Below are 23,680 nucleotides of genomic sequence, written 5' to 3' on the forward strand. Positions count from 1 at the left end.
CCTTGTAGAGGTACATGTCTTTTGTTTAATTTTATCTTTCGAAAGTGATCTATCGCAAAAAAGGAAAATAAAAGTAAAATGGTTTGTACTTTTGAGGAAGTGTAAGCATATTCGGTTATAATTGCGGGCCAAAGTAATTCATCTGCAGAAAATGTAGATAACACTCGTAAACTGAAAATGTGTGCTAAATGAGGTGGCGTAAGGCATTTCAGCTAGTGGCGAATACGCTCTGAACCTCCTACCGTGGCCTTGTGGCACAGCCCGACATGCGACGTGGAACGGACAAAGCGACAGCACTCTGATGCTAAGCAAGGCCACGTATGGGGAGAGTTGGAACTTGATATTTCTCTCAAGCCATGTTCGACACAACCCTTTTATTTTTCTACACTGACCATTTCGCTTCATCACAAAATTTTAATTGTTGCAGAGTTTGCCGAAAGTCTTCCTGGATCCACGCAGCGCAGCCCGTATCCATCTAGAAGGCGTAAGTACATACATGCATTTTTGAGCTTGTTTCTCCACGGCACAAAACTGAATTTTATGCATTTTTTCAGGGGACGCTAATACCATATATATTTGGAATAATGCTGCCTTGTAATTATTTATCACAACCAATTTCGGTCTTTGACGTTCCTTCAGGCAACTGCACAACGACAAAACGGAAGACAACGTACTGTATAATCGAAGAGGAACGCAAGGTCCTATGAAACCAACAGATAATTTATGAAAGAACACAATCACAACATCACATGTCATACATGTCGTCACGTCCGAAGAACGATTTATAGTCAAAAATTGAATAAAAATTTTCTCAAGATAGCAGTAGCTAGGCAATGTGGCTCAATCGGTGGCAAACGATAAACTGACTCTCAAGCACACAGGAAACGACCTGGGGAGTTCAACAAACGAAAGGCTATACAGATCAGTGATAGTAACACAGTGACATACTTGCCTACACTATGTCATACAAGGTAAATATTATTTAAACCGACAGACTCTGGGAGGCTGTACAGGACACAAAACAAATATTTCTCTAATGTCAAAATCCCCCCCCATGAACCATGGACCTTGCCGTTGGTGGGGAGGCTTGCGTGCCTCAGCGATACAGATAGCCGTACCGTAGGTGCAACCACAACGGAGGGGTATCTGTTGAGAGGCCAGACAAACGTGTGGTTCCTGAAGAGGGGCAGCAGCCTTTTCAGTAGTTGCAAGGGCAACAGTCTGGATGATTGACTGATCTGGCCTTGTAACAATAACCAAAACAGCCTTGCTGTGCTGGTACTGTGAACGGCTGAAAGCAAGGGGAAACTACAGCCGTAATTTTTCCCGAGCGCATGCAGCTTTACTGTATGATTACATGATGATGGCGTCCTCTTGGGTAAAATATTCCGGAGGTAAAATAGTCCCCCATTCGGATCTCCGGGCGGGGACTACTCAAGAGGATGTCGTTATCAGGAGAAAGAAAACTGGCGTTCTACGGATCGGAGCGTGGAATGTCAGATCCCTTAATCGGGCAGGTAGGTTAGAAAATTTAAAAAGGGAAATGGATAGGTTGAAGTTAGATATAGTGGGAATTAGTGAAGTTCGGTGGCAGGAGGAACAAGACTTCTGGTCAGGTGACTACAGGGTTATAAACACAAAATCAAATAGGGGTAATGCAGGAGTAGGTTTAATAATGAATAGGAAAATAGGAATGCGGGTAAGCTCCTACAAACAGCATAGTGAACGCATTATTGTGGCCAAGATAGATACGAAGCCCACGCCTACTACAGTAGTACAAGTTTATATGCCAACTAGCTCTGCAGATGACGAAGAAATTGAAGAAATGTATGATGAAATAAAAGAAATTATTCAGATTGTGAAGGGAGACGAAAATTTAATAGTCATGGGTGACTGGAATTCGAGTGTAGGAAAAGGGAGAGAAGGAAACGTAGTAGGTGAATATGGATTGGGGGACAGAAATGAAAGAGGAAGCCGCCTGGTCGAATTTTGCACAGAGCACAACATAATCATAACTAACACTTGGTTTAAGAATCATGAAAGAAGGTTGTATACATGGAAGAACCCTGGAGATACTAAAAGGTATCAGATAGATTATATAATGGTAAGACAGAGATTTAGGAACCAGGTTTTAAATTGTAAGACATTTCCAGGGGCAGATGTGGACTCTGACCACAATCTATTGGTTATGACCTGTAGATTAAAACTGAAGAAACTGCAAAAAGGTGGGAATTTAAGGAGATGGGACCTGGATAAACTAAAAGAACCAGAGGTTGTACAGAGATTCAGGGAGAGCATAAGGGAGCAATTGACAGGAATGGGGGAAATAAATACAGTAGAAGAAGAATGGGTAGCTTTGAGGGATGAAGTAGTGAAGGCAGCAGAGGATCAAGTAGGTAAAAAGACTAGGGCTAGTAGAAATCCTTGGGTAACAGAAGAAATATTGAATTTAATTGATGAAAGTAGAAAATATAAAAATGCAGTAAATGAAACAGGCAAAAAGGAATACAAACGTCTCAAAAATGAGATCGACAGGAAGTGCAAAATGGCTAAGCAGGGATGGCTAGAGGACAAATGTAAGGATGTAGAGGCCTATCTCACTAGGGGTAAGATAGATACCGCCTACAGGAAAATTAAAGAGACCTTTGGAGATAAGAGAACGACTTGTATGAATATCAAGAGCTCAGATGGAAACCCAGTTCTAAGCAAAGAAGGGAAAGCAGAAAGGTGGAAGGAGTATATAGAGGGTCTATACAAGGGCGATGTACTTTAGGACAATATTATGGAAATGGAAGAGGACGTAGATGAAGATGAAATGGGAGATATGATACTGCGTGAAGAGTTTGACAGAGCACTGAAAGACTTGAGTCGAAACAAGGCCCCCGGAGTAGACAATATTCCATTGGAACTACTGACGGCCGTGGGAGAGCCAGTCCTGACAAAACTCTACCATCTGGTGAGCAAGATGTATGAAACAGGCGAAATACCCTCAGACTTCAAGAAGAATGTAATAATTCCAATCCCAAAGAAAGCAGGTGTTGACAGATGTGAAAATTACCGAACTATCAGCTTAATAAGTCACAGCTGCAAAATACTAACACGAATTCTTTACAGACGAATGGAAAAACTAGTAGAAGCCAACCTCGGGGAAGATCAGTTTGGATTCCGTAGAAACACTGGAACACGTGAAGCAATACTGACCTTACGACTTATCTTAGAAGAAAGATTAAGGAAAGGCAAACCTACGTTTCTAGCATTTGTAGACTTAGAGAAAGCTTTTGACAATGTTGACTGGAATACTCTCTTTCAAATTCTAAAGGTGGCAGGGGTAAAATACAGGGAGCGAAAGGCTATTTACAATTTGTACAGAAACCAGATGGCAGTTATAAGAGTCGAGGGACATGAAAGGGAAGCAGTGATTGGGAAGGGAGTAAGACAGGGTTGTAGCCTCTCCCCAATGTTGTTCAATCTGTATATTGAGCAAGCAGTAAAGGAAACAAAAGAAAAATTCGGAGTAGGTATTAAAATTCATGGAGAAGAAATAAAAACTTTGAGGTTCGCCGATGACATTGTAATTCTGTCAGAGACAGCAAAGGACTTGGAAGAACAGTTGAATGGAATGGACAGTGTCTTGAAAGGAGGATATAAGATGAACATCAACAAAAGCAAAACAAGGATAATGGAATATAGTCTAATTAAGTCGGGTGATGCTGAGGGAATTAGATTAGGAAATGAGGCAGTTAAAGTAGTAAAGGAGTTTTGCTATTTGGGGAGCAAAATAACTGATGATGGTCGAAGTAGAGAGGATATAAAATGTAGGCTGGCAATGGCAAGGAAAGCGTTTCTGAAGAAGAGAAATTTGTTAACATCCAGTATTGATTTAAGTGTCAGGAAGTCATTTCTGAAAGTATTCGTATGGAGTGTAGCCATGTATGGAAGTGAAACATGGACGATAAATAGTTTGGACAAGAAGAGAATAGAAGCTTTCGAAATGTGGTGCTACAGAAGAATGCTGAAGATTAGATGGGTAGATCACATAACTAATGAGGAAGTATTGAATAGGATTGGGGAGAAGAGAAGTTTGTGGCACAACTTGACCAGAAGAAGGGATCGGTTGGTAGGACATGTTCTGAGGCATCAAGGGATCGCCAATTTAGTATTGGAGGGCAGCGTGGAGGGTAAAAATCGTAGAGGGAGACCAAGAGATGAATACACTAAGCAGATTCAGAAGGATGTAGGTTGCAGTAGGTACTGGGAGATGAAAAAGCTTGCACAGGATAGAGTAGCATGGAGAGCTGCATCAAACCAGTCTCACGACTGAAGACCACAACAACAACAACAACAACAACAATGTCATAATTTCCCATGAGTGTTATCTAATCCGGTAGAAGGAGTATTCACTGTTCATTTGTAATAACTGGTTTGTGGTTGTAACGGTTCCTATTGTACTGGTAGAAAGCTTACTTCACTCTTTAGTATTAATAGCTGTTTCACTTTCATATTTATTTGTATGTCTTGATCCACCACGGTAGTTGTTTACTAATGGAGCGATACACCTAGAGTGAGTACACTGTTATAGTTAATGCTTACTACATAGTGATGGAGTCTTCACCATCCACAGTTCACATATGTGGAGTGAGTTTAATCCACCTACCACATTTACTGGTCCTTGTCACATGCATTGCTACGTGAATGTGTGGGCAGGTTTTGTTGAAGTGTTTAACTGGGCCCCATCTGCTGCCTAGGCCATTAACTGACAGTCATCATTATAGTTTTCTCGGCAGAGCATTTACACAGTTGATGGATGACGTACAACTCGCTCCGAGGCAGAGGTTCCGGCACGTTTCAATCGTCCTGTGTCTCGATTCTTGAACCAGCTTCCATAAAAGTGTATTGGCAGAGGGGGTCCTGTACCACGGTCCACTCGTTCCCCTGATATGATCCATCTGGACTTTTTTGAGTGGAGAGAGCTGCTCAACCATGTTTACAAAACCCCTGTTAAATCAAAATAGAATCTGGTTGCCCGGATAGTAACAGTAACAGGAGAAATTAAGGACACCTCTGCAGCCTTTGACGGTGTCAGACGGAACGTGACTCGCCAGTGTAACCTTTGTTTACAAGCCAGTGGAGGCATTTTTGAACCACTTCTGTAATTGACGCGTCCGCAGCTCGTGGTTGTGCGGTAGCGTTCTCGCTTCCCACGCCCGGGTTCCCGGGTTCGATTCCTGGCGGGGTCAGGGATTTTCTCTGCCTCGTGATGACTGGGTGTTGTGTGATGTCCTTAGGTTAGTTAGGTTTAAGTAGTTCTGAGTTCTAGGGGACTGATGACCATAGCTGTTAAGTCCCATAGTGCTCAGAGCCATTTGAACCATTTTTTTGTAATTGACGTAATAGTGTTGTGTTGATGGCGTTGTCACTTGGTAATACAGAAGCACTAATTGTTTGTGCTCCTATTTGTGTACTGTAAGTACAATCTGGTGTCCTCGTAAAATGGTGCCTCACAGAGAAAGACATAACAAAAATGTTTTCAGTGTCCCAGAAACATCCCAGATTTTATTATTTTAATTAATTTTCGTCAAAAGGAAACTTCTGCCAATTTAAAAATCCTCACAGGAAAATATGACATTGGAAAAAAATATTTGTTTTGGTAACCAGTGCAATCTCCCAGAGTTCGTCCGTTTAAATAATTTTCACCTTGTATAATAATGCAGAAATATGGCGGTGAGATGGCGATGTTTAACGAAGAATATAATCACTGTGGCTTTCCTTTTCTTCCCAGTGGTGTCGGACTGTATCAAAATATATCTACGAGTTGCACATGACAAAAACATATTACATAAATTACAAAATAACTTTCTAACAAACGTAGTTGTCAATACAAGGGATAAGGTAAACGCTGACACCAATTAACCTAGTTATACCTCATAATTGAAAATGTATTACTATCGAAATGAGTGAGAAGTACAACATGTAGGCTCAAAATTACATGCGATGTAATTAATTAAAACCATTATTTAATAATTCACGAAAATAAAAAGTATAAATTAGTTAAATAAAAAATCTTCATTTTTTCATGTGATGGAAATGTTTCCTGCCTTCCCTCTAGTGCTTCCCATTGTTTTCCATACTCTTTTCGTAATTCTGTCTGTACACATTCTGATCACCTATCCCTAAAATCTTGCCCATTTCGTCTGGTTTCTCCTGATACTGTCCCCATGCTCCGCTATAGTTTTTCGTGGGAATCCATCTCACAACACCTATTTTACGGTCCCATATTTAATTAAGTGTTTTTCCACCCTTCTTTCTCTAGTTGTTATGCACTGTATATTCTCAGCCATATATATTGCCGCAATTCTCTCCGTTGCCTTGGAGTATCTGTTCTTTGCAATTTTAGATGTATTCTTTTTATTATATACCTGTAGCAAACAAAACGTTGACTTAATTTTCTTCATAGTGTCTATCATTTCCTCGTTGGTCTCGTTTCTTCCTTTCATACAGAGTGATGCAGCTGCTCCTGCCGATATCGTTTTTTGCCACCTCGCAATGTTATACCTTGTCTCCATAAACCACGTGTGAGAGTTTTTGATATTCTCTCTTACGCTACGCGAAAGCTATTAGTGCGAGAGAAAAAAAATGAGCAAGACCTTTTTGTAGGACATTTAGTGAGTTAGATTTTGTGCTGGGATGAGTTTCCGCTGGAGGCAAAGGTTTTCGAATTGTTCAAGAAAAACGAAAAAAAGCAACCTTCAAACGTCCTCCAGCTCGTAGCATTCCCCATTACCACTGTACAAAAATTTTAGACTACACGAATTATTCCCATAACTGGACGTTTTTTGGTCTCTACTGACTGGGCTTTTACACCACCATTAAACCCAGTCATTTCGTTAACATTATTAATTAAAGATGCCGGTGAGGATAACGAAAGAAAAAGAAGTTTTGTAAAAGTTAACCTAAAACTAATTAACCTAAAACTAAAACAAACACAGTAGTTACGTCGTCAGAAGGCCTGGCGAGTGCAATGGTGTAATTGTTAATTTTATGCTATTGAAATTCACAAAACTGATACGTAAAATTCACACAAACGTCAGGTTTACAGTTTGCAAGGACTCAGCATATCCGGTGGAGTTAAAATGGTTCAAATGGCTCTAAGCACTATGGGACTTAAGATCTGAAGCCATCAGTCCCCTAGGCTTAAAACTAAGTAAACCTAACTAACCTAAGGACGTCACACACCTCCATGCTCGAGGCAGGATTCGAACCTGCTACCGTAGCAGCAGCGCGGTTCCGGACTGAAGCCCCTAGAACCTCTCGGCCACAGCGGCCGGCGCCGGTGGAGTAATAAGGCCAGTCAATGAAGACCAAAAAAGATCGAATGTGGGAAATAATTCGTGCAGTCGCAAATTTTTGTAAGGCTGTAATAGGGAGTGCTATGAACAACGTACTAAAAATTTTGACCGGTAGGGGCTGAGTGTAGGAGTGTGGGTGCGTTTGACTGTAACTTTCGTACGTTTTTCTTCAATAACTCTAAAACTAAGGCCTCTAGCGCAAACGTATCCCAGTACAAAATTTAACGTAGTTAAATTTTTTACAAAAGCTCCCGTTCGTTGTTTCTTTAGGACTAATTGTTTGCGCGTAGCAAACGAGAGAATATGAAAATCTCACACGTGTTTTTTGAAGGCAAGATATAATACTGCGGGGTTGCATAAAAGGATATCGGTAAGGCTAGCTGAGTCACTCTGTACATGCTCTCAGGTATTTAAATTTTTCTACTATATGCAGGCTGACTTCTGCGGTTTTCAGTCCCCAGTGGTATTCGGAATCTTTCTCTTGCTCTAAGCGATCCTTGGTCCTACCCTTTTGGCTGCCGTGCCTAGGTTATCGATTTGTTACTTTGCATCTTCTTCCGTCTCACTTATTAACGCTATATCGTTCGCAGAGAATAAGTAGGCCACTTGGACCCTGTTGCCTTTTTGTCATATTTGGTATTCCCGTTTTCTCGTTTACTGCTCTGCACTGCCTGATAACTTCGTTCAGCGCTATGGTGAGTAAAATTGGTTATAATCCATCTCGCTGTTTGACAACAGTGTTGATCTCAAACTCTTCCGTTAGTACTCCTCTAAATCTTACTCTGGGCTTTTGCGTCTGTAAGAATTTCCGTTACTATTTCTCGTGTAGTTGCTGTCTAATCATCTGTTCTTCAGGAGCGTTGTAACAAACCAACTGTCAATGGAGTCGTACGTCTTCGCGATGTCATAGAAGGTTACTACCATCTTTTTTATTATTTAAGGGTCTATTTCTATGAGCTGTATTAGGGTAAAGACATATATGTTTTCTATGCATCTTCTTCCCTTTTTAAAAACCGCTTGATAGTCTCCAACTTCACTTCCTTTACTTCATCGACAGTCAGTTGCTTTCCTGACTACAATGGTAGGTATTGCTGAAAGCAAGGAACTTTATTGAGAATTATCGTCAGAAGTACACCGAGAACATTTAATACTGGATATTTCAAAGCTGACTAAAAATATGCTTGACTGTCGGTAAACCTTACCTTCCCCGGGTAATAGCAACGCTTTCAAAGTCGACAGAACACAGTTCAGTTCTGACAGGTTTCGCAGTAGAGTGTGATATCAGCTCGATTAATGCAACCGAAAAAATGTGGTTTGTGTCTTCCTCCTCACCACTTGCACACATTGTAGGTGGCGCAGCGACGATGCGGTGTGGACATTTCTCGAAGCAGTCCTGGCCGAAGTTCAGGCAGTGGGAGTTGTCAAGCTCCTTGAACATCACAGTTATCGTATTGATGACGCACTAGTAGCGATGGTACATTTGTCCATAAGCACTCTCCTACTTTAGGACATATCTTGCTATCCTTCGTAGCACACTTCCCTGGTTATAAGCTTAGTTCTTCATAGAAAAATAATTTCCATAGCCAGGCGACTACTTCTTCGAACTCTTTCAAAAAACTCGACCAAGGAATCTATGGGTGACGTTGCGTTTCCCTAGATCGCGCTAATGAAAAACTTCGTGATGGGCGCTTGGAGGAAAATGTTGAGGATGGTTTCCTATGAACGTAAACCTCACCCAATCACGCTCCAGAATATAAAAATATGAAAACTAGTGCTCTCCCGACTGGTACCGACTGGATGCTCTCCAGTTTAATAGTTCCTGTGCGTCTTTCACCTTTTCAAAAGCTGTGTTATCCTTAGACGTTCTACTGCTTATATCCTAGGCACAACTTCATTTTCCTGTCACCAGACTTCGCAAGTAACTAAAACACTTAACTTGTGCTCTGGATTTTCCTTCCAAACGTCATTTTGAAGGAACCTTCAAGTTTATTGATTCTCATCCTTTTGGTCTTTTCTACATTTATCCTGCATTCTCACTTTCATGACCGTCTCAGTTACAAACTCCAGTTCCATCTTTTATTCAGCTAATACTCTTTGATCATTACTTTTCTTCTTCTACCTCCTCTTCTTCTTCACGCTTCTGTAGTCAATTTTTCTGTCTTGTTCAACCAGGTTTGTAGTAAGGAAGTGGTTTTGGAAGTATATTTTCATGCATTCTATCTGCGTGTTCCCATCTTCAGTTTTTGTTTGGATCTATTTTATTGTGCTATGAATCAACTTGTATTTAACTTCTTAATGTCATCATTTCGGAAGAGGACTTCTTTTGGATGGGAACCTAGACTTCAGATCTATAGACCACAGTAGGTACCTAGTAAAATTTTATGTGTTTCTTTTCTAGATTTTTACAACATACTTTAATTGTTCCACAGACTGCGTTAATTTTGAGGATCTTGTTATAAATTTGACTGTCGACATTGCGTACTAACGAACAGCCGAGATAGTTGGTTACCTATTCCACCTTTAGGGGGGAGCTGGACTAAGTAGCCAGGCTAAAGTATTCCTATTTTTTAAGCTGAGTAGCAACAGAAGGAAGTGCATAGAAAACATTAATTACAAATCCGCAACTATTGAAGTATGATGTGGAGTAGTTTAATCACGTTAGGACCAAATTAAGTACGATAAACAATTAAATTTCTTCGAAGGGGCAGAATGGCCACTTGCTCGACATGAACCAGCAAAGTGGGCACTTAGCTACAAGTAAAAAATAAGGGATACAAAACTGTTTTAACAAAAAACGTAATATATGTACGAGGGTTGGAACTTAAATAATGGCAACTATATATTCACAACAAATACAAAAGAGTTACATGTATGAACCTGTTGCTGTCCTTCGAATTAGTCACCAGCGTTGTGTAGAACCCGTTGCTAGCGATTTGGAAGCGTAGCATACCGTTAGCAGAGCCTGTTCTGTTGATGGCGCGAATGGAGCGGTCTACGGCCTCTCGAATCTCTGGAACAGTTCTGTAGCGAATGCCAAGAAGTGGTTCCTTCATCTTCGGAATCAAATCAAAGTCACAAAGTCCGGGGAGCATGGTGGATGGTACAGTACTTCCCAGTCCAATCGACCGAACAGAGCAGCCACAGCTTGCGCTGTATGCGCTCGCGCATTGTCGTGCAAAATGATGGGTGGGTTGCGCAGGAAGTGTCGCCGCTTCTTTCGCAAAGCTGGTAGCAGGTGATGCTCCAAAGACGAACAGTGATACTGCACATTTGATTCCGTAGATGAAGGAACCGTTTCGTGGCATTCGCTTCAGAACTCTTCCGGAGATTCTACAAGCAGTAGACCGCCCCATTCGCACCATCGACAGAACAGGTTCTGCTAACGATATACTACGCCTTCTAAATCGCTGGCAACGGGTTCTAAACAACGCCGGTGACTACTTTGAAGGACAGTAACAGGTGCAAATATGTAACTCTTTTGTATCGGTTGTGAATAAGTAGTTGCCACTATTTAAGTTCCAACCCTCGTAGTCGTAAAGCATGATTCAAGTTTAATTATTTACACTTCTCACAAGTAAAGATCGAAGTGTGTTCCTCCTGTACAGAGATAGTGTGCCCAGAGGGAACACAATTGGCACTAAATCCATTGCTTTTCCCAGTACATGCACTCTCTGTCTTCGTCATTTTCATCAAAAAAAGCACTTCCAGGGTTGAGTTTCCTGCTTTTCGCAATTTTCTTTCCATTGCCTTTCTTGTATTCAGCTGCTTTCAGTTTTTCTTTTTTCTGCTCTTTCTTTATTTTCCACTATTAGGTCATTCTTGTAAGGACTTGCTATCAGTATCGCCACGGAACCCTTCTCTCGGAGCTGCTTTTGCTCCCCCCCCCCCCCCCCCCCCCCCCACTACAGAAAGTGGCAAGAGGCCACCACCGAGATGGGCACCTTGTCCCCTTTGGCGCCATTACACAAAATCTGTATACCCCCTAATAGCATGTCAGTAACTGAAGAACGATTTTGGAGTCAAGATATAAAACTTCAAACTCAACTTCATTAAAAAGACATAAGACACATTCCCTATACACAATAAATAGACAATCTGTAGACTTACCTTACATAAAAACGTACAAAACAAACACCGTCCTAACAGGCATTGAACGCCCAACGGTGCCGGCTGGCCGTCGTGTCATCCTCGGCATGTAGACGTCACCGGATGCGGATACTGAGGGGCATATTGTCAGCACACTGCTCTTCCGGCCGTTGTCAGTTTTCGTGGCCGGTGCTGCTATTTCCCAATCAAGTAGCTCAGTTGGCCTCGTAAGGGCCGAGTGACCCAGCTTGCCAACAGCACGCGGCAGACCCGGATGATGATCCATTTATCTACTAACCAAGCCCGACAGCGCTAAACTTAGGTGATCTGACTGGAACCGTTGTTACCACTGCGGCTAGGCCGTTCGCACTTACCTTACATCAGGGTAACCAAAATCCATAAAAGTTATTATAATACAGAGGATGGCACAGCTAGCAGGTTAGACTTGACTGGGCCCTCCAGGATTAACTAGTTGAAGTACACTCATTTTCACAAATTAAGGATAATGCTGACACATGGTGAAACAACGCTCTGATGGGCGGTTTGCGGGTTTAAATCAACTCGGGGTATGACCGGTGCATTTGACCTGCGGTCGTCGGACGGTGGCGCTGGCAGCAGTCCACATACGCAGAGGTGTGATGGCGCATGTCAGAGTACGGTGCAGCGAGTAAGTGTGCAGATGTTTTCAGACGTGCTAATCGTGACTGTGTGTTGAAAATGGCTCAAAGAACACATATTGATGACGTTATCAGGGGTAGAATACTAGGGCGACTAGAGGCTGGTCAAACACAGCAGGTCGTAGCACGGGCCCTCCGTGTACCACAAAGTGTCATCTCAAGATTATGCCAACGATTCCAGCAGACAGGAGGCGTGTCCAGGCGCTACAGTATGGGACGTTCACAGTGTACAACACCACAAGAAGACCGATATCTCACCATCAGTGCCCGCAGACGGCCACGGAGTACTGCAGGTAGCCTTGCTCGGGACCTTACCGCAGCCACTGGAACAGTTGTCCCCATACACACAGTCTACAGACGACTGAATAGACAGGATTTATTCGCCCGGAGACTTGCAAGGTGCATTCCACTGACCCCTGGTCACAGGAGAGCCCGTAAAGCCTGGTGACAAAAACACAGTACATGGTCATTGGAACAGTGGTCCCAGGTTATGTTCACGGACGAGTCCAAGTATAGTCTGAACAGTGATTCTCGCCGTGCTTTCATCTGGCGTGAACCAGGAACCAAATACCAACCCCTTAATGTCCTTGAAAGGGACCTATATGGAGGTCGTGGTTTGATGTTGTGGGGTGGGATTATGATTGATGCACGTACACCACTGCATGTCTTTGACAGATGAACTGTAACAGATCAGGTGTATCGGGACGTTATTTTGCACCAGTACGTCCACCTTTTCAGGGGTACAGTGGGTCCCACCTTCCTCCTGATGGATGATAAGGCACTGCCCCACCGAGCTGCCATCGTCGAGGAGTACCATGAAATAGAAGATATCAGGCGAATGGAGTGGCCTGCCTGTTCTCCAGGCCTAAACCCTGTCGAGCACGTCTAGAATGCACTCGGTCAACGTATCACTGCACGTCTCCAAACCCCTACGACACTTCGGGAGCTCCGACAGGCACTGGGGCAAGAATGGGAGGCTATACATCTACATCTACATCTGTACTCCGCGAGCCACCTTACGGTGTGTGGCGGAGGGTACTTATTGTACCACTATCTGATCCCCCCTTCCCTGTTCCATTCACGAATTGTGCGTGGGAAGAACGACTGCTTGTAAGTCTCCGTATTTGCTCTAATTTCTCGGATCTTTTCGTTGTGATCATTACGCGAGATATATGTGGGCGGTAGTAATATGTTGCCCATCTCTTCCCGGAATGTGCTCTCTCGTAATTTCGATAATAAACCTCTCCGTATTGCGTAACGCCTTTCTTGAAGTGTCCGCCACTGGAGCTTGTTCAGCATCTCCGTAACGCTCTCGCACTGACTAAATGTCCCCATGACGAATCGCGCTGCTTTTCGCTGGATCATGTCTATCTCTTCTATTAATCCAACCTGGTAAGGGTCCCATACTGATGAGCAATACTCAAGAATCGGACGAACAAGCGTTTTGTAAGCTACTTCTTTCGTCGATGAGTCACATTTTCTTAGAATTCTTCCTATGAATCTCAACCTGGCGCCTGCTTTTCCCACTATTTGTTTTATGTGATCATTCCACTTCAGATCGCTCCGGATAGTAACTCCTAAGTATTTTACGGTCGTTACCGCTTCCAATGATTTACCACCTATGGCATAATCGTACTGGAATGGATTTCTGCCCCTATGTATGCGCATTATATTACATTTATCTACGTTTAGGGAAAGCTGCCATCTGTCGCACCATGCATTAATCCTCTGCAGGTCCTCCTGGAGTACGTACGAGTCTTCTGATGTTGCTACTTTCTTGTAGACAACCGTGTCATCTGCAAATAGCCTCACTGAGCTACCGATGTTGTCAACTAAGTCATTTATGTATATTGTAAACAATAAAGGTCCTATCACGCTTCCCTGCGGTACTCCCGAAATTACCTCTACATCTGCAGATTTTGAACCGTTAAGAATGACATGTTGTGTTCTTTCTTCTAGGAAATCCTGAATCCAATCACAAACCTGGTCCGATATTCCGTAAGCTCGTATTTTTTTCACTAAACGTAAGTGCGGAACCGTATCAAATGCCTTCCTGAAGTCCAGGAATACGGCATCAATCTGCTCGCCAGTGTCTACGGCACTGTGAATTTCTTGGGCAAATAGGGCGAGCTGAGTTTCACATGATCTCTGTTTGCGGAATCCATGTTGGTTATGATGAAGGAGATTTGTATTATCTAAGAACGTCATAATACGAGAACAAAAAACATGTTCCATTATTCTACAACAGATTGACGTAAGCGAAATAGGCCTATAATTATTCGCATCTGATTTATGACCCTTCTTGAAAATGGGAACGACCTGCGCTTTCTTCCAGTCGCTAGGTACTTTACGTTCTTCCAGCGATCTACGATAAATTGCTGATAGAAAGGGGGCAAGTTCTTTAGCATAATCACTGTAGAATCTTAAGGGTATCTCGTCTGGTCCGGATGCTTTTCCGCTACTGAGTGATAGCAGTTGTTTTTCAATTCCGATATCGTTTATTTCAATATTTTCCATTTTGGCGTCCGTGCGACGGCTGAAGTCAGGGACCGTGTTACGATTTTCCGCAGTGAAACAGTTTCGGAACACTGAATTCAGTATTTCTGCCTTTCTTCGGTCGTCCTCTGTTTCGGTGCCATCGTGGTCAACGAGTGACTGAATAGGGGATTTAGATCCGCTTACCGATTTTACATATGACCAAAACTTTTTAGGGTTCTTGTTTAGATTGTTTGCCAATGTTTTATGTTCGAATTCGTTGAATGCTTCTCTCATTGCTCTCTTTACGCTCTTTTTCGCTTCGTTCAGCTTTTCCTTATCAGCTATGATTCGACTACTCTTAAACCTATGATGAAGCTTTCTTTGTTTCCGTAGTACCTTTCGTACATGATTGTTATACCACGGTGGATCTTTCCCCTCGCTTTGGACCTTAGTCGGTACGAACTTATCTAAGGCGTACTGGACGATGTTTCTGAATTTTTTCCATTTTTGTTCCACATCCTCTTCCTCAGAAATGAACGTTTGATGGTGGTCACTCAGATATTCTGCGATTTGTGCCCTATCACTCTTGTTAAGCAAATATATTTTCCTTCCTTTCTTGGCATTTCTTATTACACTTGTAGTCATTGATGCAACCACTGACTTATGATCACTGATACCCTCTTCTACATTCACGGAGTCGAAAAGTTCCGGTCTATTTGTTGCTATGAGGTCTGAAACGTTAGCTTCACGAGTTGGTTCTCTAACTATCTGCTCGAAGTAATTCTCGGACAAGGCAGTCAGGATAATGTCACAAGAGTCTCTGTCCCTGGCTCCAGTTCTGATTGTGTGACTATCCCATTCTATACCTGGTAGATTGAAGTCTCCCCCTATTACAATAGTATGATCACGAAACTTCTTCACGACGTTCTGCAGGTTCTCTCTGAGGCGCTCAACTACTACGGTTGCTGATGCAGGTGGTCTATAGAAGCATCCGACTATCATATCTGACCCACCTTTGATACTTAACTTAACCCAGATTATTTCACATTCGCATTCGCTAATAACTTCACTGGATATTATTGAATTCTTTACTGCTATAAATACTCCTCCACCATTGGCGTTTATCCTATCCTTGCGGTATATATTCCATTCTGTGTCTAGGATTTCGTTACTGTTCACTTCCGGTTTTAACCAACTTTCCGTTCCTAATACTATATGCGCACTATTTCCTTCAATAAGAGATACTAATTCAGGAACCTTGCCCTGGATACTCCTGCAGTTTACCAATATTACGTTAACTTTTCCTGTTTTTGGTCTCTGAGGACGGACGTTCTTTATCAACGATGATAATGTCCTCTCTGGTAAGCCGTCAGGTATTTTATCGTTTCGCCCAAGGGGGGGGTCCCTCTAACCTAAAAAACCCCCGTGTGCACGCCACACGTACTCTGCTACCCTAGTAGCTGCTTCCGGTGTGTAGTGCACGCCTGACCTGTCTAGGGGGGCCCTACAGTTCTCCACCCAATAACGGAGGTCGATGAATTTGCAACCATTATAGTCGCAGAGTCGTCTGAGCCTCTGGTTTAGACCCTCCACACGGCTCCAAACCAGAGGACCGCGATCGACTCTGGGCACTATGCTGCAGATATTAAGCTCAGCTTGCACTCCGCGTGCGATGCTGGTTGTCTTCACCAAATCAGCCAGCCGCCGGAAGGAACCAAGGATGGCCTCAGAACCCAAGCGGCAGGCGTCATTCGTTCCGACATGTGCTACTATCTGCAGCCGGTCACACCCAGTGCGTTCAATAGCTGCCGGAAGGGCCTCCTCCACATTACGGACGAGACGCCCCGGCAAGCACACCGAGTGCACACTGGCATTCTTCCCCGACCTACCCGCTATTTTCCTGAGGGGCTCCATAACCCGCCTAACGTTGGAGCTCCCTATAACTAATAGGCCCGCCCTCTGTGACTGTCGGGACCTTGCCGGAGAATCGGCCACTGGCCCAACAGGCGAGGCATCCTGTGGTGGCTCGGAAACGATGTCATCACCACTAGGAAGCACCCCGTACCTGTTGGAAAGGGGTAAGGCAGCTGCCACGCGGCCAGATCCCACCTTCGCCTTTCGGCCAGGCACGCGCGAGCCCACCACTGTCCGCCATTCACCCTGGAGTGATGGCTGACCGGTAAGATGCTCACTGCCGGAAGACGCAGCGACATCAGGGGTTCCATGTGATTCCAAGGCCACCGAAGTAGGCATAGGTCTCACCACAGTTGCCCCAACGCCACTACGAGCCGACGCCTGCGCCTCGAGCTCGATGAGCCTAACAGACAAAGCCTCCACCTGCCCCCGAAGAGTGGCCAATTCTCCTTGCGTCCGCTCACAACAACCACAGTCCCTACACATGACTATGTTTACCCTACTCTATACGGTGACAAATTCCCAAGATAATCTTCTGATGAGCTACTCTGATAATCAAGGAACACTCACTGAAATACGAGACGCGAAAACTACGCTAGGTTTTCCCAGAAAAACTATTTAAAGGCTAAGCGCAGCAAATAAGTACAAAAACGCTTTATACAAACAGTACTCGCTGCTGCTGGTGCTCTCGCTCTGGCTGTCACAAGACAACTGCTGATTCAAGTGACTAGTGGCTAACGGACGCGAAACAAACAAAAGACGGTTTTAGGGCGCTTTCTGTTCTAAACGATCAAGAAAACACTAAGAAATCTAACACGAAAACTACGTAAAGTTTTATCAAGAACTGTTAGTTACTATGCAGAGCAGATAAACACAAATAGAATCCCTTCCTTAGTGGAAGGTCGTAAACAAAATGCAAAATAAACGCTTTATACAAACAGTACTCGCTGCTGCTGGTGCTCTCGCTCTGGCTGTTACAAGACAACTGCTGATTCAAGTGACTAGTGGCTAACGGCCGCGAAACAAACAAAAGACGGTTTTAGGGCGCTTTCTGTTCTAAACGATCAAGAAAACACTAAGAAATCTAACACGAAAACTACGTAAAGTTTTATCAAGAACTGTTAGTTACTATGCAGAGCAGATAAACACAAATAGAATCCCTTCCTTAGTGGAAGGTCGTAAACAAAATGCAAAATAAACGCTTTATACAAACAGTACTCGCTGCTGCTGGTGCTCTCGCTCTGGCTGTTACAAGACAACTGCTGATTCAAGTGACTAGTGGCTAACGGCCGCGAAACAAACAAAAGACGGTTTTAGGGCGCTTTCTGTTCTAAACGATCAAGAAAACACTAAGAAATCTAACACGAAAACTACGTAAAGTTTTATCAAGAACTGTTAGTTACTATGCAGAGCAGATAAACACAAATAGAATCCCTTCCTTAGTGGAAGGTCGTAAACAAAATGCAAAATAAACGCTTTATACAAACAGTACTCGCTGCTGCTGGTGCTCTCGCTCTGGCTGTTACAAGACAACTGCTGATTCAAGCTATACCCCAGCAGCTGCCGACCACCTGATCCAGAGTATGCCAATCCGTTGTGCGGCCTGTGTACGTGTGCATGGTGATCATATCCCGTATTGATGTCGGGGTAGATGCGCAGGAAACAGTGGCGTTTTGTGGCACATGTGTTTCGGGACGGTTTTCTAAACTTATCACCAATACCATGAACTTACAAATCTGTGTCGTGTGTGTTCCCTGTGTGCCTATGCTATTAGCGGCAGTTTTCTGTAGTGCCACTTTATGTGGCACCACATTCTGCAATTATCCTTAATTTATGAGCATGAGTGCCCAGAACTCCAATGGCCACTTTGCCTGCCACAGACACTTTGCCCACCATAGCCACTTTGTCTGGCTCTCCCCTACATTATTTATTATAGTTTTAGATCTTGTGCGCTATTTTCGTTTTTATTAGTGCTGAAGAAGAAAAATTTGTTAACATCGAGTATAAGTTTAAGTGTCAGGAAGTCGTTTCTGTAAGAATTTGTATGGAGTGTAGCCATGTATGGAAGTGAAACATGGACAATAAATAGTTTGGACAGGAAGAGAACAGAAGCTTTCGAAATATGGTGCTACAGAAGAATGCTGAACATTAGATGGGTAGATCACATGACTAATGAGGAGGTATTGAATAGAATTGGGAAGAATTGTGGCACAACTTGACTAGAAGAAGGGATCGGTTGGTAAGACATGTTCTGTGGCATCAAGGGATTACCAATTTAGTATTGGAGGGCAGCGTGGAGGCTAAAAATCGTAGAGAGAGACCAAGAGGTGAATACACTAAGCAGATTCAGAAGGATGTAGGTTGCAGTAGGTACTGGGAGATGAAGGAGCTTGCGCAGGATAGAGTAGCATGGAGATCTGCATCAAACCAGTCTCAGGACTGAAGACCACAACAACAACAACAGTGCAATTATATTTAGAAGACAAAAAATTAAGGAACAAATGGTTCTTTGAAGATTTTTTTTCATTTTCTTGAATTACTAATTGACCATCTGCATATCATAGAGTATTAAAAAATTGCCCTGTGTTGAACTGTTTGATCATCCCCTATCTTAATTGTTCTTGTCTTTTCTCCTACTACTATTATCGCCTTGCTCTCCTAATCCTCTGTTTGTCAGCTCAGACACTGAAAAGCGACGGTGAAGACAGCTTCCTTGTACAACATCTCTTCCAGTACCTGACTTTTGTGCTTCCTGCCTACCAGTTTGTGCTTCGTATGTGCAGCGATGTGACTCGCCTTGTCACGTTGTTGGCAGGTCCGGGCAGCAGCGCCAGCATGAACAAGTCGTCGACCCTGCCGCTGCCGCACCGCGCCGTGGAGCGGCCGGCCTCCAGCGCCAGCAGGGACCGGGACAGGGATAGGGACAGAGACCGCGAGGGATACTACAGCGACCGCAACGAGCTCATCCGGGAGCGCGAGCGCGAGCGGGAGCGCGAGCGGGAGCGCGGCTACCTCAGCGACCACAACTCCAGGTCAGTGGCCCGCCTCCTCACCGCCACCTAGCGCTGTGACTCGCTGCCGCATCTCAGTCTGTGCCCATCGCACCTGCAGGTCTATGTGGACAAGAGACACGTCACCACCCACCAATATCTTATCGTCATCCGTAAGGCCGTTAAACCCATCCACAACTCTGTTATCCATGTCCAGGGTGTCTGCTACTGAATTACACGAAAAAAAAAAAAAACGTAAATTATTTACAAACCGCGGCGTGTATATACTTTATTCAACATGTAAACAAACAATCCTGTCGGAGGAACATCCGCAACAGAGCGTTATACCAGAGCCTGAAAATACCGCCACAGCGTAAGGTTCTTTTATTTAGCACACGACCGGTTTCGGGCTCTTATACGCCCATCTTCAGGTGTCGTAACTTAGTGCTGTGATCCAGAGCGCCGCGGTGGACGTGTGCAAGACGAGGTCGCGCTGCCAACGAGCGCAGAGCATGGGGTCATGCGCTCGTAGGTAGCACACCGGGTCTTGTACACGTCCTCCGCGGTGCTCTGGATCACAGCACCAAGCTACGACACCTGAACATTAGTGTATAAGAGCTCAAAACCGGTCGTGTGTTAAATGAAAGAACCTTACAATCGTATCGCTATCTTCAGCCAATGGCAACATGTAAACTTCGCTAAAAATACTCTACTGGCCATTAAAATTGCTACACCAAGAAGAAATGCAGATGATAAACGGGTATTCATTGAACAGATATATTATCCTAGAACTGACATGTGATTTCATGCAATTTGGGTGCATAGATCCTGAGAAATCAGTACCTAGAACAACCACCTCTGGCCGTAATAACGGCCTTGATACGCCTGGGCATTGAGTCAAACAGAACTTGGATGGCGTGTACAGGTACAGCTGCCCATGCAGCTTCAACACGATACCACAGTTCATCAAGAGTAGTGACTGCCAGTTGCTCGGCCACCATTGACCAGACGTTTTCAGTTGGTGAGAGATCTGGAGAATGTGCTGGCCAGGGCAGCAGTCGAACATTTTCTTTATCCAGAAAGGACGGTACAGGACGTTTTGCCATTCGTGCACCCAGGATCGTCGTTGAGTAAACTATCGCAGGCGCTCCTGTCAGTGATGCAGCGTCAAGGGTAACCGCAGCCATGGTCTCCGAGCTGATAGTCTATGCTGCTGCAAACATCGTCGAACTGTTCGTGCAGATGGTTGTTGCCTTGCAAACGTCGCTATCTGTTGGCTCAGATATCGAGACGTGGCTGCACGATCCGTTACAGCCATGCGGATAAGATGCCTGTCATGTCGACTGGTAGTGATACGAGGCCGTTGGGATCCAGCACGGCGTTCTATATTACCCTCCTTAACCCACTGATTCCATATTCTGCTAACAGTCATTGGATGTCGACCAACGCGAGCAGCAAAGTCGCGATACGATAAACTGCAATCGCGATAGGCTACAATCCGACCTTTATCAAAGTCGGAAACGTGATGGTACACATTTCTCCTCCTTACACGAGGCCTCACAACAACGTTTCAACAGGCAACGCCGGTCCATTGCTGTTTGTCTATGAGAAATCGGTTGGAAACTTTCCTCATGTAAGCACGTTGTAGGTGTCGCCACAGGCGCCAACCTTGTGTGAATGCTCTGAAAAGCTAACAATTTGCACATCACAGCATCTTCTTCCTGTCGGTTAAATTTCACGTCTGTAGCACGTCATCTTCGTGGTGTAGCAGTTTTAATGGCCAGTAGTGTATTCGGATTTACGTTATGACATGTTCCGTATGCCTGCCCTCATTGGCCATGATGTGGTGCAGACGAATAGCGGTTTTCTGCATGGCCCGCTGAAGTGTCGAAACATCTATGCCGTCAATGATCTCCTGAATGGCTGTTTTTAGCTCATCAATGGTTTTGGACTTACTGGTGTATGCCTTGTCTTTAATACAGCCTCACAGAAAGGAGTTGCAAGTGTTAAGATCCGGAGAATACGGCAGCCAATCGAGGCCCATACCAGTGGCCTCTGAGTGCCCCAGACAAAGTGCTCCTGCAGGACATCAAACATTCTCCTGCTTAGATTGGATCGATCTCCGTCTTACACTAATCACATCTTGTCGAAATCATGGACACTTTGGATAATTGGGATGAAATTATCTTCCAGAACCTTCACATACCGTTTGGTAGGAATATCGCGCCGATTATTCAGTGAATGGACACGGCACACCATGCAGTCACTCGTTGAGGGTGAAGAGACTTCTCGATCGCGAAATGCGTGTTATCAGTCCCTCAAATGCCCCAATTTTGCTTATTTGACGAACCAGCTGCCAACCATCCAGTTTGAACGTCCAAGCCCAAACTTTCAGAAGTTGTGACGATTTTATTTCATATAGTTCAATAATTGTAATCTTGCGTGGACCCTGCATCCTCGAGACACTAATCTTCACCCAAAAGTCTTTTATGCATATCCTCAGACATCAGCAATTCACTTATCCACATACGATAGCCTTTTATTCATATCCTTATACACAGATGCATCTGCCTCTTCCAAACTCTTATCCACATCCACAGGTCATTTTATGCATCCACAAATCTTTTAACTACATCCTCAAACGTGTACCTTTTATTCTCATCCACATACCTTTCATCTGTAACTGCAAATCTTTTATCTGGATCCATAGCATTTTTTTTTTTCTCAGCGTCTGCTAGCTTTTCATTGACATCCACAAGATTTTTATCTCTATCTGCATCTGCAAATCCCTTATATGCAGGTGCAAACGCGGGTCCTTTATCCCTTTATTTAAACCTTTTGCACGCACCCTCCAAGCTTTTATTTGTATCTCTATTCAGCCATATCTGCAAGTCTTTGATCTGCATACACAAACATTAGAACATGAAATAGCGGCAGCTGGTATCTTCTGCGTCTTATTTAAGACATTTGACTGTGCGATTCTCAAAATTCTGCTCAATAAATTGAAGTGTAGTGGGATTCATGATGAATCCAAGCAATGGATAGTGTCAAATCTTACCAGATATTCTAGAAAGCTGTACTTACTAATTCAAACAATGTACTGTGGAGACATTATTCTCACTGAGAGCAGATCGCGTATGGGGCTTCCGTAAGGTTCAGTCTTACTTCACTTCCACTATTGTTTCTCAAATATGTAAATGATTTTCCACCTAATATATAGCAAGCAGAATGAGTTCTTTTTGCAAGTGAAAGTACTATTATAATCAACCAAGCATACATACAGGAACAGAAAACATGGTTAAGTGTTCTCGGAAATATAATTCACCAGTTTTCTGTCAATGATCTCATCCTACATTCAGTTCTGCACATCTAGGAGTACTACAACAATGGTAAGTGTAACACATGGTGAGGCAATAGTAGGGTGGAAAATTCTAAATTATTATGTGTTCATATTAACGAGAATTTAAACTGGACAATGAACTTTTGGAGTTCATAAAACAACTTACCTCAGCCACATTTGCTTGTAGATTCATCGCAGATACTGAGGAGAGAAATCAGTAAGCTGAAAATTGCAGATATCGTGGAGAGACAAATCAGTAAGGTGACATATTTTGTATATTTTTATTCTATAATGTCTTGTGGAATAATATTCTGCAATAACTCATCTTCAAGAAAAAAGGCCTTTGTTACTCAAAAACATTTTGTAAACATAATATATGAAGCTCACCTATGATCATTTGTAGACATCTGCTTAAGGAGTTGCATCTTCTGACTATGGTTCACAGTATATTTATTCCCTCGTGAAGTTTGTTGCTGTTGAAAGGGAACACTGGAAAATATTATTCATTACTCTACATTAAGGTTATCCTTAGCAGAAAAAGAGGTGCACAATATTACAACTTCCATTACTGTAACGTGTAAAAGGTGGTAGGTAACAATTACTAACCCACGCCTGTATATATTTAGAAAAACCTTTATAAATGTTCATCATGTAGCCATGTTTACAACTTAATTTGTGGTGTGAATGAATAATAACTCGTTCCATATCACTATGATTTATCCTGTAAATAATCCTTGGAACATGAAATTAACTAATTTACTCATCCAAAAGCCTTTTATCTACATTCACAAGTCTTTTATCTGCATCAGCTAGTCTCTCATCCACATTTGATGCCCTATAGTTTTCATT

At 43.4% G+C, this 23,680-nt stretch overlaps 1 protein-coding gene across 1 annotated transcript in view; it reads left to right on the plus strand.

Annotated features, from left to right (window-relative positions):
- Positions 1-23,680, plus strand: part of LOC126419657 (protein still life, isoform SIF type 1-like) — a 255,372-nt gene that overhangs the window by 137,594 nt on the left and 94,098 nt on the right. The window contains exons 7-8 of the mRNA XM_050086846.1: positions 428-484; positions 19,317-19,533. Coding sequence (XP_049942803.1) covers positions 428-484; positions 19,317-19,533 — 274 coding nt within the window. The remainder of the gene's footprint in view (positions 1-427; positions 485-19,316; positions 19,534-23,680) is intronic.

Source organism: Schistocerca serialis, chromosome 9, assembly GCF_023864345.2.
Source record: "Schistocerca serialis cubense isolate TAMUIC-IGC-003099 chromosome 9, iqSchSeri2.2, whole genome shotgun sequence".
NCBI classification, from domain to species: Eukaryota; Metazoa; Arthropoda; class Insecta; order Orthoptera; family Acrididae; genus Schistocerca; species Schistocerca serialis.